At 35.2% G+C, this 17,132-nt stretch overlaps 1 protein-coding gene across 4 annotated transcripts in view; it reads left to right on the top strand.

The window, feature by feature from the left end:
• The window catches only part of LOC135083875 (uncharacterized), a 32,418-nt gene extending 22,647 nt beyond the window's left edge, over positions 1-9,771 (top strand). For 2 of the 4 annotated variants that reach the window (XM_063978620.1, XM_063978619.1), the window contains 3 exons: positions 3,332-3,524; positions 5,875-6,128; positions 6,222-7,241. In XM_063978620.1, the coding sequence (XP_063834690.1) occupies positions 3,332-3,524; positions 5,875-6,128; positions 6,222-7,156 (1,382 nt within the window). In that variant the 3' untranslated portion in view covers positions 7,157-7,241. Of the gene's footprint in view, positions 1-3,331; positions 3,525-5,874; positions 6,129-6,221; positions 7,242-9,456 lie in introns of those variants that run through there. The other 2 variants (XM_063978621.1, XM_063978622.1) reach the window with 2 other exon arrangements.
• The last annotated feature ends 7,361 nt before the right edge of the window (positions 9,772-17,132 follow it).

The following is a 17,132-nucleotide window of genomic DNA, read 5'->3' as shown; positions in this document are numbered from 1 at the left end:
CATATTTGAAGCGTTCTGAGGCAGATCAAACTGAACGTAGCCCACATCATACAGGGTGAAAACGATAAGAAAGTGATCTCACTCGATTATTTCTAAACTATACAAGATAATTATCGAAAAACTGATTATTGATCCTGAAAGTGCTTCACGAGAACTTTCAATCGATATCAATAATAGGTTACAGAATAAACTGGATCTATCTGAAAATTCAATGTTTCCAGTTTCCATACATTTAGTATAGCCACAGCTGTGGTAGGTCTCAACGTAATGGGATGCGTAAAAGCTTCAAAAAGCCTATTTGTAGAAAATTAATGAGTTTTATGATTACATTGTGGTTTTCACAGGACGTGTGTGACATTAAAATTTGAGTCACGTAAAGGTATTTCGTATAATGTGAGAGTAACGTTATGCTATGGTCTGATATCTGTTATCACGTATAAAAACTTTAGAGTACCGGTCTATTCAAATAAAATCTGACCCATATTATAAATTAAGTTTAATGATAGGTGTGTTACAGAATTATTACACTAGATTACAGTAACCTACTATGGGTCTCATAAGAAGGCTCAAGGTCACCCAAAGGGCGATGAAGCGTGCTTTGCTCGGAGTTTCCCTGCGTGATCGTATCAGAAATGAGGAGATCCGTAAGAGAACCAAAGTGACTGACATAGCCCTCAGAATCGCTAAAAGCAAGTGGCAGTGGGCGGGGCTCATAGCTCGTAGAGCTGACGGCCGTTGGGGCAGGAAAGTTCTTCAGTGGCGACCACGAGCCGAAAGACGTAGCGTGGACAGGCCTCCACTAGGTGGACCGACGATCTGATAAATGTCGCGGAAAGAGCCCAGGGTCTTCTTCCGTGGTCTTTGTGGAAATCCTTGGGGGAGGCCTTTGTCCAGCAGTGGACGTCTTTTGGCTGAAACGAACGAACAGTAATGTATCGTGTAATCTAGTGTAACAATTCTCTCAAAACACATCTATCATTTACAGTGACTATTTTTCACAAATAGTAAGTAAGATAAATGGTTTCTATGGTAAAATATTACACCGCTTCGTACAATATCGATACAAGTAGATACTATCATTTTTATTAATTCCAAAAATATCTATTGAAGCAACATTTTCAATATTATTCTCAAAGAAATATAAAGCTTGTTACTAAAAGCTAGAGTTGCTTTTCCAGTGACATTGTTGGTTATTCAATGTCATCTAGATTCATCAATGTTCGAAGGATACAGATGTTCGCCCTTGTTTTATTATCTAGAAAGCATTTTAGTCTATTTGGTACATAGAAATAAGACTTAGTTTAGATTGATCTTGCTCTTCAAGTACTTTTCTTCTCTGATAAGATTTTCAGAGAAAATTTATTTTTAGAAAAAAACTGATAAAATCGAATATTTTTCATGAAAGTCCACAAAATGGCAAAATAAATGTGTTTAAAAGTATTCAAGCGCACATTATACATTTCTTCAAAAAGTGGACGGAAGACCTCGACTAACTGCGCGATATGGAAATCATTGGGGGATCGCTTAAAATCAGCGTGGACGTCATGTGGCTGAAATGATGATGATAATTTATTTATGTTTCTATCATATTTAACTGACATAAAATAATCTCAAACGTGATTTTTTCACCAATTTATAAATGAATTTTTAAAAAATCCGTTTCATTAATTTTTGAATTCTGAACATTTCCGCGTTACACCCTGTTCCCATTTTCCGACTAACTCTAGTGCAGGAATTCATAAGCTATTAAATTTTTTTAGTATCGATAAATTTAAAATCTCAATTTTACCAGTGATACAATGTTAATTTACAAAACTATTAATAAATGTTTTGTGACGCTTGAGTGCGGTTTACTGGTAATAAAATTTTATTTTTCTTAATAACATTAAGTATTATAGTAATTATAACTTTAAAATTATTAATTGGAGAACATTACCTTTATCGTCTAAGAATATGAACTGAACGTAACAGCTTGTTGTGTAAAAATAAATTTATTTTAAAGACCAAAACTAGATGTATACTTCTTGTATTAAAACTTTAAAAATGTTAATTAATTCGAGTGCATTGACTTCATTGTATATGAGTATAAACAACATTTTGTCGTGTAAAAGATTGATTTATTTTAAAGACAAAATCTATAATTGAGTAATTTATGTTTATTGTGTAGAACTGTAGAGTTCAGAAACATTTTCTGTGTTGTTTAGCTCCGCTGCTACACTACAATTACTTCAGTATTTTTGGATATACCTTTCCATTTTACATGCGATAGATAGAAACACATAGCACAGTTAATTATCCCGCTAGAGTTGTTTTTTTTTTTACTGTACTACAAAATTAATGATAGTCGTTTAGTTTATTTTAAAGTACTCGTTTTTCTTTCTGCAAATGCTGCACAACTTTTTTCCAAGACTAAGTAAGCCTTTACTTGAGTTTTACTTGCATTGCTGCTATAAATCATGTACATTAGAATCACTTAGTAAGAATGACCCGCTTATTTTAATCGATAAAACCATCGACAAATGCCTCGCACTACGATATCCTAACACTCGTTTTGCAGTGAAGAATTTAATTCTCCTTTATTGCTTTGTCTAGACCCATTCCAAGTGATATCGACATGGTGTAGACTGTTTCTCTGTAGCAGTATGTAGGATTCTATTGCAATTTGAAATCTTTGATAGGTACTTACAAAAAATGACATCTTAAAAAAGTTCATGGACCAGACACTATCAGTAACTGAAAGTGAGGTGTTTGGAATGAAAGTATAGTGCGACATGGCTTGTATGTGGGGAGATTAAAGGACGTATCACGTTTATGAACTCGGAAAGGGATCAATACCGTATCACCTTTTGTGAGTTGTTTACGTTAACAACAACCGCGAGGCGTTTACGTTACGTTACGGTGCGAATAAGTGCGTTGCAGTTTCATACAAAAAACTACTGACTGCCTGGAGTTAATTCGATTACGATCCATTTTCAGGCTGATAAGTGTGTTTCGTCCTGTAGAATGTCATTGCCGAAGGAAAGAATGACAGTTATAATTATGTCGTTATTCCTGACATCTACCGATTCTGAAACGTCAAGTAACCAAAATCGGATTTAAAAAACCCAGTATTGATATTTGTACCCTCTAAATGTCATAAATATGGGGACACTTTAGTGGCAAAAAATAGAACTAATAACGCAGTATTGATATTAGTCTCCTATAAATGTCATATCTGGGATATTTCAGTGTTGTCCAACTATAGTGTTGTCCGCTTACTTTTTTACGTCATAAGTCTTATTATTGCTTAACCAAAAACACACCTTCTCAACCAATCCCTTTCTCTTTCCAGGGAGGCGGCAACGGAAAAAAGTCCTAATGGCTGTAATTCCCCTGCTCTTCGGCATGAAGTCTGCTGCAGTAGTCATTTTCGCACTTGCCATAGTCACCGCCCTGACGCTGAAGGCGTTCGTTGCTAGCAAACTGGCCCTACTGGTGACAGTTGGCATGGCCGCCAAGAAACTGTACGAATCATACACCAGTGGGTAAGTAAACAAAAAAATGGTGATTGAACAGGTGTGATGTTATTGAGAAACTATTCTGGCATTTTGAGAAAAAAAGGAATAATTTTATTTATTAGGACAACCAACAAGACAAACACGCATACCTACATGGAAATGAATAACTATAACTAAAGAACTAACTAATTGAAAAAAATAACAAGTAAAAATAATTCCACTGGACTGGGGATCAGTCCCTTGGCTTCTAAATAAATCAACTGCTTCAAAACTGAAGCATATTTTATTTCACATTATTGCTTAAAAAGACTCGCAAATATAATTAGACTATGAACAAGAGATCAGTCCCCTGCCTTCTAAATAAATCAACTGTTTCAAAACTGAAGCATATTCACAAAAGATAAGAAACGATAAACCAATTTAGTAATAGAAATTAAACTTAGTATCTTAATTTCTTTATTTTGCTATAAAAATGCAGTTTCTTTCTAATTGGAATGATCTATATCAATTTTATTTCAATGACTCAGTGACTGTAAAATTATTATTTGTTGTGGCAAACAATTAAAGTAATTATGTATCTTTAGAAATTGAAGGAAGAATTCCATCTACTTAGATTGTTATCTTATTAATTGGATAACAAAAATATTTCAGTATACAACAACAATTCTTTTGCTTGTTTTGACGTAGATTACGTATCGTAATCTAATTATACAAAATTATTAACGTAGGTAATTAATTAATATAAATCAATTAAATAATATGGTTACTATATAAAATATTAGATCATAAACAATAATAATTAAATGTCAATAAATCAAAATGTGATATTACAATAATTGTATAATATTATGTATTCTCTGAAAGTGAAATATAGCTAATAATAAATTATACATTCAAAAAGAGAAAATAATAATGTTATTATAATAATTGTGTAATAAAAACACGCGTAATTTATTATTGTTAAATATACAGTCATAGTTTATAGCATTTTCCTTTTAGTTATTGAAAAAAGGCCACTTAGAATTGATATGTTCTATCTAACAAGCTTATCATCATCAGAAACTTTAACGCGAAGTATTTTTTTAGTAAATTATCGCACACAAATCAATATTTCTCAAACAAATACCAGTTTCTCAATAGCATTACGCCTATTTTATTTTTTGACAAAAGCAGTGTGAGCCAGACTTTTCATTGGCTCATTCTGCTTTTCTAAAACGCTCTAATCTGTAAATTCAAAGCATGACTTGACTGACAATGACACGCACGTATAGTAATGTACATAATGTGGAAGTTAGTTCCACTTGAACGGAGGAAAACATTTTTCTAGACACATGAAAAATGCAAGATTTTCCTCACGCAGACTGCGTGCTATTTTTTGTGACTTTCACCTGGTGGTAATTAAAATTTTCTTGTAGACTGTACAGTTTCTCTTGCGTTACGTGACTGACTGAAAACTGTCCGCTGGAATAATAACATAATAATATGACACGAAAATTACTTTTTATTGGAGCTCTTCAATTGACTTTAGGTTCATAATCGAATAAATACATCAACTACAAATTATTAACTATCGGCTAACTTTGAAGAAATAATAACAATTTATTATTAATAAATATTGATACATTGTAACCAGAACTTACATAAATCTCATTATTTATTACAGGAAATAAATTATAATTAAGTTACAACTCGGGAAACATTGTTGAAATAAAGTTATTATTTTTGGATTATACACCTTTTAATGGATGTGTTGTATAAATATAAATAATTAGTAATTAATATAAGGAATCAGCCACTTTTTGCAAAAATAAGTCATGATTGACTGAAAAATTAATTAGACTTAGATTTTCGCAACAGATTTGTTTAAAAACTTCACAAAATAATTACACATGAGTATGCACTATTTGATTCTAGCCTTGTATGCTTTCATAAGCACTAAAATATTAATTCAACAAAATTACACGCTGATTGGTACTTTCATAATAGCCTTCAAAAGTTCAGACACTGTGTGACTTCGTAAACTACAAACTAACGACATTTAAAAAATTAACCATTTTAAAAATATATTTAGGTCTCACTTTTGCTCATATAGAATTAAACCAATTGCTTTCGCCTTAGGTCAAAACAGACTCAAAAAATAGATGATAGTAAAAAAACCGATAGGTAGCATCAATTAACAAGTTAAAAAAACACCTTCAAACTCACTAGCAACTAATCATTGAGATTGGGGTCAAAATAGGGTTAAAAAATTTACAGACTACTAGAAACCGTTAACGCAAATGCAAACGTAATTCCGGACTAAACAACAAACCTGACTTGGACTACGACTGACGTTATGTTAGAGCCGCACACCTTAAAAGCGTATTTTTAATTCCAGCGTCGGTTTACAAAACCACCCGTATCTATATTCGCAATACCCGATTGACTTTCCGAGCGCCTCTTCGCACGCATACTCCGTAAGCGGAGTGAGCCCACAGTTTGCAGCACCAGAGATGTATAATCCCACTGCAATGGCAAACCACCCACATGCACACGAGCTCTTGCAGACCGCAGACGCCACCGCTCAGCAGTCGCAACAGGCGCCGACTCTCCAACTAGTTAACTCAACAAGAGCATCAGAAAGATGGGACGGTAAGTCGAAACTGCTAAAATTCCTTGAACCAATCCTAGAACGCATCAGGAGTCTTGTCGACCCAATCGCTAACGTATTCTACTCGATGCCAGCCACCTTCAGAGGGATGAACTCGGATGTTCCCACCACGGCGGTCTACGAACCAGAAGTTGCTGACAGTGCACCACAACCAAAAGTCATACTCGTGCCACAACCCAGACTGATTGCGCAAAGAAAAATGACGTACAGAAAAACGTTCAAGCACAGGCCGAAGAAATACACAGAACTGAAAATCAGCCTGGAACGGTTGAAACACAACAAGGACTTGTACGATTATTTGAAAACGAAAAAATATAAATACAACTATCCGAATACTTTTTACTACCCGAAAGTCAAGTTTTTTGTCAATCCAAACACTTTTATGGCTAGGCCCAATAATAGCAGGCTTAGGCCTTACAGAAGGGAAACATTCGTGCCTACTAATAACGCAACCAACAATATAAGTAATGCAACATTATCGGCATCTGGTGAATGGAAGCCTATTATAGTTTTAGCTGAACATCCAATTTTGTCGATTAATTTTACTAAAAAGGCCCAACCAAAAAAAGCATACAATAAAACTAAACCAGTTTTTGGACCGAAAAACCGCATGAGATCTAAAAGAAGTATCGACGATGATTCTACTGTAGTCACTTACCGCAATTCCACTGTCTTTGAAAATGTGAATCAAAACAGTTTTGGAGTCGGTAGGAGAAGTAGAGGCTTTTTAGATTTCTTTGAAAATTTACTTAGTTCAGATTTTATGGATAAAGTTGTTAAGCAGGCTCAAGACTATGCTAAATATGTAATCAAAGATTCTCTTAAGTCTAAAGAGCCTCCGAAATATTACAGTTTTGCCTACGAAATATTAATGTGGACTTTAGAACTGATTGATGGGTATGTTAGTGTAGAAGAACAGCTACATGAGCATATTAATAGTAAAGAAGTAGACAAGATAAAACCAGCAAAAGTAAAGACGACAAAAAAGAAAAAGAAAACGAAGTCCTAGGTTCAAGTTTTATATACGGAATCGAACAATTTGCATTTAATTAAGGTTTTTGCATTTAAACTAGCATTTATAGGGTAGCGTCAGCAACTTGGTGGTGGTTTTCAAAGGTTTTTAAATGCAGATTTATTTTGTATAAAATTTTGTATCATGGTGTTAAAGGGTGGACTATTTTGTAAATATCAATGAGAATGTTTACAATGTTCTGCTATTAATTTCAGTTTTATGATCACTTTTTTTAACTCGTGTTTTATAACATTTTAAATTTCTAGGAAATTAATCGAAATTGAAAAGTGATCATGGAAATTTAGTTGCGAGTCTCTAAAAGCTTGTTTTGTTATATGATCAGCATAATTTTATTATTATTAATTTTGTTATTGTTGGAGATAACAGAGATAACAGACTTTGATAATAATCTGCTGATCCAGGTTCGTTAATTTTGCCTTATTAGTACTTAAACCATTCCTGATCGTATCAAAACAAACTCTTCGAGCCGAATATTTACTTTAAACTTAACGTCTGCACGTGTAGCTTTACCATGAGTTTACATTATGTCATCGCTAGCGGGTGCGCCAAAAAAATATAAATATGATTTGAAAGTAACCGCTAAGGGCGCTGTACAATCATACATTTTATGTATTTTTAGGGTTCCGTACCTCAAAAGGAAAAAACGGAACCCTTATAGGATCACTTTGTTGTCCGTCCGTCCGTCTGTCAAGACCCTTTATCTCAAGAACGCGTGAACGTATCAAGCTGAAATTCACATGAAATACTCAGGTCTATTGTCCCTTTAAGCTGTGAAAATATCAAATTTCTAAGCCAAGCCAATCAAAAGATACAGCCGATTATGTCGATATTTTCAACAAATTTTCGACACTCGCAAAGGAATCAAAACCTACAGGATACTTCCCGTAAACTCAGAATCTTGAAATTTGGCATAAAGCATTGTCATATAATGCAAATATAGGAAAAATTGCGAAAATTACATTTTTTTAGTTATATAATATAATAAAAATATTTTAATAAAATGAAACTTACTACCTTATTTCTCACGAACGAATAAAGGTATCAAATTGAAATTTATACCAAATACCTAGATCTATTGTCCCTTTAAGAAGTAAAAAAATCAAACTTCTAAGTTAACGCGATCAAAAGATACAGCAGTTTATACCGACACCTTAGACGAATTTCCGTCACACGCTAGGGAATCAAAACCTACAAGGTACTTCCTGTGAACTCAGAATCTTGAAATTCGGCACGAAGCAACGTTATATAGTACAGATAAAGGAAAAATTGCGAAAATGATAAATTTGAAGTTATATAAAATTTAAAATATTATTTTTGCTTACATGACATAAAATATTTTTTTAATAATTATAAACTTACTACCTACCCTTTTTCACATTAACGCGTAGAGATATTAAAGTTGAAATTCATATCAAACACTTCTTAAATCTAATTGCCTCTAAACTGTGAGAAATTCTAAATCAACGCAAAAATTCAAAACGCTGAGGTAGGTACCTACCTATAATGCAAATATAGGAAAAATAAATAAATAAAAAATAATCATACCGCATATTTTGAAATTCGCCACTACTCGCAACGGAATCAAGTAAGTAATTTGATTTAATACGTCATAAATTGTAAACCGCTACGTTTGTACGGCGGAACCCTCGGTGTGCGAGCCCGACTCGCACTTGGCCGGTTTTTTTTTACGCACTCGCACTTAGACACACCGTAGACTGCAGACTTTTTGTCAGCCGATAGTTTGTTTGGGTTATTAATGAGTATGAACTTGTATGGAAGTGGGCACATTACACCGATTTGGCATCGGCCGATTCCTCATTAAAATTGGAAGTCTACCCAACTAATATACTAAAAGTCTGGAGTCTGCGGGGTATCAATTTAAACTCATGGTATAGTATAGTTGTTGCAATTCACGAAGGCGAGTGAGCTTAACATGTGTGGTGGCTCGCTACTGTACGTTTTTCAAAAGTTTTGACAGACCTTACACTATCGTTTGTGCATGTACACACACAAGTAAAGCTCGCTCGCCTTCGTGAGTTGCAAAAACTAAGATCGTTTCAGCCATGAAAACGCGCGGGGTACGGGGAGTTTGATCAGAGCAATCCGAGCGTCATTATTGTAGTGTGCGTGTGCGCTCTTGGATAATTTAGCGTGTACCGATAACACTCAAACATTAGCGGATGAATGGTGGGGCGCGTCTTCGTGGATGAAAAGATCTATAAGTACTGTATTTGATTTGACATTATTATTTGTAATTTACGGATATTGTTCTACAGGGTACCGGAGACGTCCAATGTTTTATGGAACCTCGCGCGCTACTTCAGATTCCTATTTGGTCTACCGCCCGCGGGCCTGAGTAACGCTCCGACCATGACCATGCCCATGTATGTTATGCCCCAGTTGCCCCAAATGCCCCAAATGCCCGAAATGTACGGCACACCTGTGGCCATGCCAACGGCTACCCCATAATTGGACGAACGGATCATGTGACACTGCAATAGCTAAATGCCAGGCCATCGTTTCGATTTGATCCGCTACCACAAAATAGATAGTAACAGAAGACAATCAGCAACACATACAGACGCGTGTTTTAAGCGGGCCACATTTGCGCTCGCACTGGTTTAGACTGGTTTTAACTGGTTTAGACTGGTTTGCGATACTTCGCGCTATTGTCGCGTTGTCTACGTGTGCTTTACCCAAGTGCACTTTGTACGTAGATTGTCTTCTGATCCTATCCATTTTGTGGCTATTCCCAGATGGTCTGGCATTTAGCTGTGAACACTCAACGTCCTAACCAAATGGACCCTGTTCTAGTTCAAACCTTCGTTGATGTCCAAATGAATTAAGACGTTGAGTACCTTTAATTAAGACTGATTCTTGTCGAAGACTGTACTAAGCGCGAGCCCCGTCGACTTTATTTAAATATTGTAATTTATTTTTAGTTGTAAGAGTTGTTGTAATAAGATATTTATTCAGCACTTAGTTAAATAAATAATTTTAACTAAGCTCGCATTTTTTATTTTCTCTTCTACAGGCAATTAAGCAAATTAAATTAATAAATTACGTGAAATGCATTGGACGCAGGCTGCTACCAATCTATCAACATGAAAATCATTGGGGGAGGCCTATGTTCAGCAGTGGACGTCCTATGGCTGAAATGATGATGATGATGATAACGAGAAACAATTGAATTACATTGATAAGTGGCTAAATCAGTACCTATTCACTATAGAAATTAATAAGTCAAAGTTTGAAGTTAACAACATAATTGTAATTAAATAATTAAAACATATTTCAGTAAATTCTTGACATTTTAGGATAACGTAAAAAAATACAAATATTTTTGACTCAAAAAAGTAGCCTGTAGTTGTCATCTTATTAAATAGCGATCCAACCTGTCAAACCAGTAAAGGTTAATTAATAATTTATTGGGATGAGGCCCGAAAAATATTAATTACAAAAAATAGGGGTCAAAAGTCAAATTACAGAATTTTTAAACCTTAATTTATTACCATTTTAAACTTCAATCAACATTCAATAGAAGAAGATGGATTTTAACTGTTTTATGTATTAGAATAATCAGGTTCATGAGTAGGGTGATGTTAACGACTTCAATTATTTAAAAAATATACTAATTACTTGTCTACTTGTAAACTCCTGAAAATGTTTATAAGTAAGCTCCTGAAAATTCATCAATACATCAAGCATCATCAAGGCAATGTAGCTTATGTTAGCTACTTTCAAAATACAGGCACAAACCGTTCGCGATATGTTTACCGCTAGCGATATGACGTCACTCGAAGGGAATCGTCTATAACTAGGTACAGTAAAGTATATTGAAAATAATTTGTTTTATTAATATTGATAAAAATTGTGTATCTGTGTAAATTAAGACACATTAATTGCGTTTAATCACTAACTAATTGCGTTTAATCGCGGTTGGGAGAGGGGACGCGCAAAACGCATTCCACGGACCGGCAAACTTAGCGCGAACGGGTAGTAGGTTCATAGTTATTCCTATAAAGACCCAATATATTGAACTGTCCTATCCGTGACATTGACAGCGGGGCGCCACCGTCAATACTGGATCGCTGGTGCCGATTTTTGCCTTGTTGGAAACTATAGTTGAACGATGGTGGCGTCCCCCTGTCAATGAGTTTCGTGGGAGAGTTCAGTTTAGGTCATCTATAAATTAGAACCCCGAGTTGTCTAATGTCTATCAAGTCTAATGTCTAAAGTTATTTTAGCACTAGAAAGACAGCCACAATCCACATCCTACAACCATCAAACAAATTAATGTTTATGAAGCCGTCTTAGAGTCTCGATTCTTACTCGAGCATAAATTCATTCCAATCGAATAACCATTCATTGAGTAGGTTTCAAAGTACCTACCTACCGCCTGTCTTAAGATGAAGGTAGAAAATATCAAACGATTTTAGACATAACAAATTTAGGAAAAAATACTACAGTGCGTTTTATACTTGGTACGCAACTGGCTGGCTGGCCACAAAGTGGACCGACGACCTCATAAAGGCCGCTACCAACCGCTCAATGTGGAAATCATTGGGGGAGGACTATGTTCAGCAGTGGACGTCCTGTGGCTGAAATGATGATTATGATGACACAATTGGCTGATGTCTAACAGTCTAGGAACTTATTTTTCTGTTAGACTGAATAGACACTTCTAACAAGAAGAACATAAGAAATTATAATAAAATCTGGAGCATTTATTAATTAATTTTATTAGAAATAATAATTTTAACAACCATGAAAATGACTGACTGAACGTACTTGATGCTGATGCTACTTCACTTTTAAGGCTGAGTTGCACCACCTAACTTTGGCCGTAACTAATAACTATAACCGGGTGTATTTTGTATGGAGTTTGGCAACTTTTGACGTTTGTCAAAGTAGTAAGATGGTGCAACCCAGCATAAGACTTGTATAGCAATATTTTACCGCTGTGAAATATTGCTCACATAAAATTTTCAGGAGCGTTCATTTACTAACACTCATTTCTAATTCTATTACGCTTTTTAGAAGGCATAAAACCGTATTAAAATGAAACATAAATTGTTAACGCCAAATTAAATAAAGTTCATTCAAAATAATTTAGATTACACCTTGATCCTACATTCAGAGTCCTTGTTCGTAACTAAATTAATACCTTTTTGGGGCGCTTGTAAATTGTTATAGTAATACCTCTACAATAGAGCCAACATTTTGCCTCTGAGCAGTTGTTTAATTATTTTCAGTCAGAGAATTATTTCAATCAAATAATGAAACCGCTGTTTCCTTAAAATTATTCTCATTAGGTAGGTTTATACATGATTATTAACTTTGCATTAATTCAATACATTTGCATCAATTTACAGGTCTCCTAAATATTAGTCAGATAGTCACACAGTTAGTAGGTACCTAATCAAAATATGAGAAAGTTAATATTTTTACAATGTGATAATACTCGAATATTTATTTAAAAATCTGTTTAAAGAGATAAAACTATAAGTTTGTGAAAACTTAAGTACTGAACCGATTTTGAACTTCAAAACTGTGGAAAACTGTTTTAAAGTTCAACCGAATTACTGAACCGATTTTAAAAAAAATTACCAGTGGAAAGCTACATTGGTCCTACGTAAAATAGGCTAATCTTACTGATAAACACGTAAAATAATTTGTGTTATAAGTAGTTCCCTCGTTGCCAGCTATACAACTCTGAATCCAGGCTCCGCTTCCAGTGGCTCCAGTCTTTTGGAGGTCGTAGATCGGTGAACACTTCGAAGGTAATGTTTTTCTTCTGTGTGTGGAAAAAGAACAAATAAATTATGAAATACTTGAAATTGTATAGAGATTTTGCAAAACCAACGGCATTGGTTGTAACATCTATATCTATAAAAGCGATAGGTCACTCATTGACTGACTCACTCACTCATCACGAAATCTCAAACACTACAAGTGCTAAGAGTCTCAAATTATGCATGAGGGTTCCTTTTAGAACGTAGGTGCCCACTAAGACGGGATTTTGAAAAATTCAACCCCTAAGCGGGTAAAACGGGATTCACGCGTACGAAGTCGCGAGCAGCCGCTTAGTATTTTATAAAGTCTACAAATGAGACAATATCATGTTCAGAAAATTTGAGTGAGAAGTCTTATACAGGGTGTTAGGTAAATGGGTATATGAGCCGACACTAGCCCATGTTAACATGGTCATATATTAAATGGTGTGGTGAAGTCAGAAAATTGATATCTTCATTTTAATTATTTTAATTTTCATACAAATCGGATCTTATAAAATTTATTTTCTATGAAAATTAAAAAAATTAAAATGATGATATCAAATTTCTGACTTCACCATACCATTTATATGCCCATGTTAACATGGGCTAGTGTCGGCTCATATACCCATTTACCTAACACCCTGTATATTTTTTAGGCTTTTTCAAGAGTTATTTTTTTTTTAAATAATTAACATTAGTTTGTGAAGATTATGCATGCAATCTTTGCCTATTGATAGTTAGTTAAACCCTTATCTCCCATGTTATTTAATATTTCCACTCCATGACCTTACCAACTCATTTATTTACTGACCTGCAAAAGACAGTCTGTCAAAACTTAACAACAGAACTCAAACCATGTTCCTCAAAGTTTAATATTTAACAGGAAGTCAAGTTATTTCTGGAATAAATTCTAAATTAATTTGTTTATACTTAAGCTTTCAAACTCTGGGATTGAGGTCAATGCTTCATTATAGAGATTACTCAATACTTAATACTATTATTGCATTCCTACGGGCACATAGCACGTAGAATAGAATGATGGCCGTTTAAGGGCAGAAAAGGTCTCGAGCGGCGACTCCCATTATGTGAACCGACAATCTGACGAAGGTAGAGGGAAGCACCTATTAATATGCGGGCAGCGCAAGACCGTTCGTTGTAGAAGTCTTGAAGGAGGTTTTGTTCAGCAGTAGTCATAAGAACAGTTGTCATCAATCAGCCTCTAGCAATCCGCTACTGGATATAAAGTCAAGTTTTCACTGGGGACATGTCGCAGAGATTAGTCGTCCGACATTCACGTAGTTTGTCTCTGCAACTTTGTCCTGTTCTACCTTTGACATGTTCACACTAGCCAGTAGTGCCAGTGTGATCTTTGGAAACATGAACGTGATATAATAATTAATTGAATACATCATAATATATCTGTTTCCGCAATTTATTACACCGATCTTGTCGCGACAAGGAAAAATTTCCGTGCTTTTAAGCGATTTTGTGAAAAATATTATTGGCTAATTGCTCATAAGATAGGCCCCCTTACTTTAATTTATTGTCCGTGGTGCATAATCTTTTCTTAAAGGTTTTAATTCTTTGTTTGTCACCTGTCATCCGCTTTGCAATGGAGGGAAGTCGAACCTTAATTTCGAACTCCTCCTATGTCTGATTAATTTCGTTGCGGGTCCAATGACAGTTTAACTTTCCCCCGGGACAAACTTGACCTTCATTGGTTGGGTTTTTGTGGCGGTCAAGCTGTAGATCCTGGCTATACAGGAGTTGCAGTGGTGGGAACGAGAGGTGGGAATAGTCCCGTAGCCAGTAGTGCATAGAGCATGACAAGCGACAAGTCTCGCGACCCGTAGATGTCGCAAGTGACGTCGCGCGACATCGCGCGGGACACGTGAATTTCGTGTCGGGCGACAGAGTCGCGGGACAAATGTTTCCTAATGAAAACGCGGCTTTAGCCTCCTCCAATATACGCCATTTTACGCTGTTTTCAGCTTGCCGCATCTAGCTTCAGTCGGCGACCTATCACAAATCATCACTCCACCCAGCTGGAGGGCGTTCTACACTACACTTGCCGAGTTCACTCAAGGGCCCGTATGTTTAATACCACCTCTAGTTCCCACCGCTGACACATCTTTTAGGATTTACAACTCTACCGTCGACAAAAAATCAAATTACGGCAAAACTCGTCCCTAGAGATATGATAGAGTTGGGCAATAAAACTAAATGGTTCCACACTTCTATGGATGATACCATAGAGACTATTATTCGTACATTATTACTTGCTAATTTAGTTTATTCGCAAGCGTTTCCTTGGATGGGTAGAGATAAAATAATGTCGGTCTGTTTGCTGACTTTGTAGGCAGTTGTCAAGACAAGCCGCAGGGTGACTTGAAATCAATTGACAATTGTACATGTAGACCAAGGAGAGTTGTAACAGGAGTAGGTTGTAATAAAGCCAATTTTCCGAACCTTATTTATCAAGCTAGCAACTCTGTGGATTCGTTGCTCTTTCGGCTAAAGAATCGGCTGTGTGACATCTGAACCTCTGTTACAACTTTCCTCGGTCTCCCCTACCTACCTTACAACAATTTAAGAAATATATTCTATATTAAATTAACTATATTATAATATTATTTTCTATAGTTTAGAGCCTCAAATAAATAACTTAGGTTTGCCACTAATCAATCACGAAACTCTACTTACTTTTGTTATTTAAGTCTAAACCAATAAAAAACTCATAAATGCAGGAATGTTTATAGATCAGAAACCCTTTGTCTTAACTTCGTTTTAAAAGTCATTCAGTATTCATCACAATGTAACAAATGAAATAGGATCCAAAAAGCAATTCCCTTGACATAAATTAATGATTCTTTATTGTACAAACAACAGCACAAGTTGCTCTCCGAATGTACTTTATTTATCTGATATTAAAGCCCAAAATCACTACTCTTTTGTCTATTGTACACCCTTTTTCCGAACGTGTTCCTAAGAGGATTGGAGTTTAAAACTTTTTTCGTTATTTGAATCCTTGATTGATCAAAGGCTATCGATACAAAGACAGTGCAAACTCAATCATGGTTTGAAAGAATTTGCTTATTTATCTTATCAAGAGGAATAAAATTAATCACATCTTGTAATGTATTTATCTTGGTTAAAACTCCTGTTTGCCATCAGTACATCTTCAATTTCCGAAGAAATGGTAATGGTAACTACCTATACGGTAAATTCATCTAACTTCGTGACTAAACTTAAGGTAAGTTTAGTCACTAAGCGTATGTCACAGAATTCGGTCAGTCACAAAATCTAATTTTGAGTCTGGTTTTGATAAACGTATAATATAAATAATAATAATAATGCGTTTATTTCAGACCGTTATGATCCATTCAGAGTAGTAATAATATTAAACTTAAAATCTAAAGGACTATTTGAGTCTATTCAGATGCCCCGAAGGAAATAGCTAGCAGTGTCTGTAGGAAAAAAAGTAGAGTATGCTCTTTGGCCATCCTACATGCAGATGTAACGTACGTGTACCTACTAAACTAAGATTTCCTATATTTTTGTTTTAATATTGCATTACATCTGTATTCTGTCAATTATTTCTGTCCGATCAGTGTGCTTACCATGAGGTTACGTTATGTGTGCTCGCTAGCACAAAATATCGCTAGCGAGTAGGTACGTCAAAAAAATCTATGAAGATTTTATTTCTTGAAAGTAGCCGCTACGGGCACTGCACAATATGTCATACATTAAATGTCATTTTTTTACGCAGTCGCTAGCGAGCACACCCAACGTAAACTCATGGTAAGCACACTGTAGATAACTGTTATTATGTCCTTAACATGTATCTATGATTTCCAATACAATACACAATACCTTTTTTGGACTGCCTCCAACACGTTTCATCCATTACAAAATTTAATTGAAAGGCCTAGAAATATACTAATTTTGTTTCTTGTTTGCCTGAGCTTTCGATTGGTTTTTGCCCAACCCGACCCAAGACTCAATCGGTGTACAGACAGCATAATAAGCGTAAATATTGTACCATCTTATGTAGTCGAAATAAAGGCGAGATTGCAACAAAATGTATAGTTTGATGTGCGGTCGACTGTACGAATAGAATCCATTACGCTTCGGGCGTTTACAGTTTTGAGTATAGCCTGTTCAAACCTAATTTT

Source organism: Ostrinia nubilalis, chromosome 24 (assembly GCF_963855985.1).
Source record: "Ostrinia nubilalis chromosome 24, ilOstNubi1.1, whole genome shotgun sequence".
NCBI classification, from domain to species: domain Eukaryota; kingdom Metazoa; phylum Arthropoda; class Insecta; order Lepidoptera; family Crambidae; genus Ostrinia; species Ostrinia nubilalis.
This window is presented reverse-complemented; position numbering and strand designations above follow the sequence as displayed.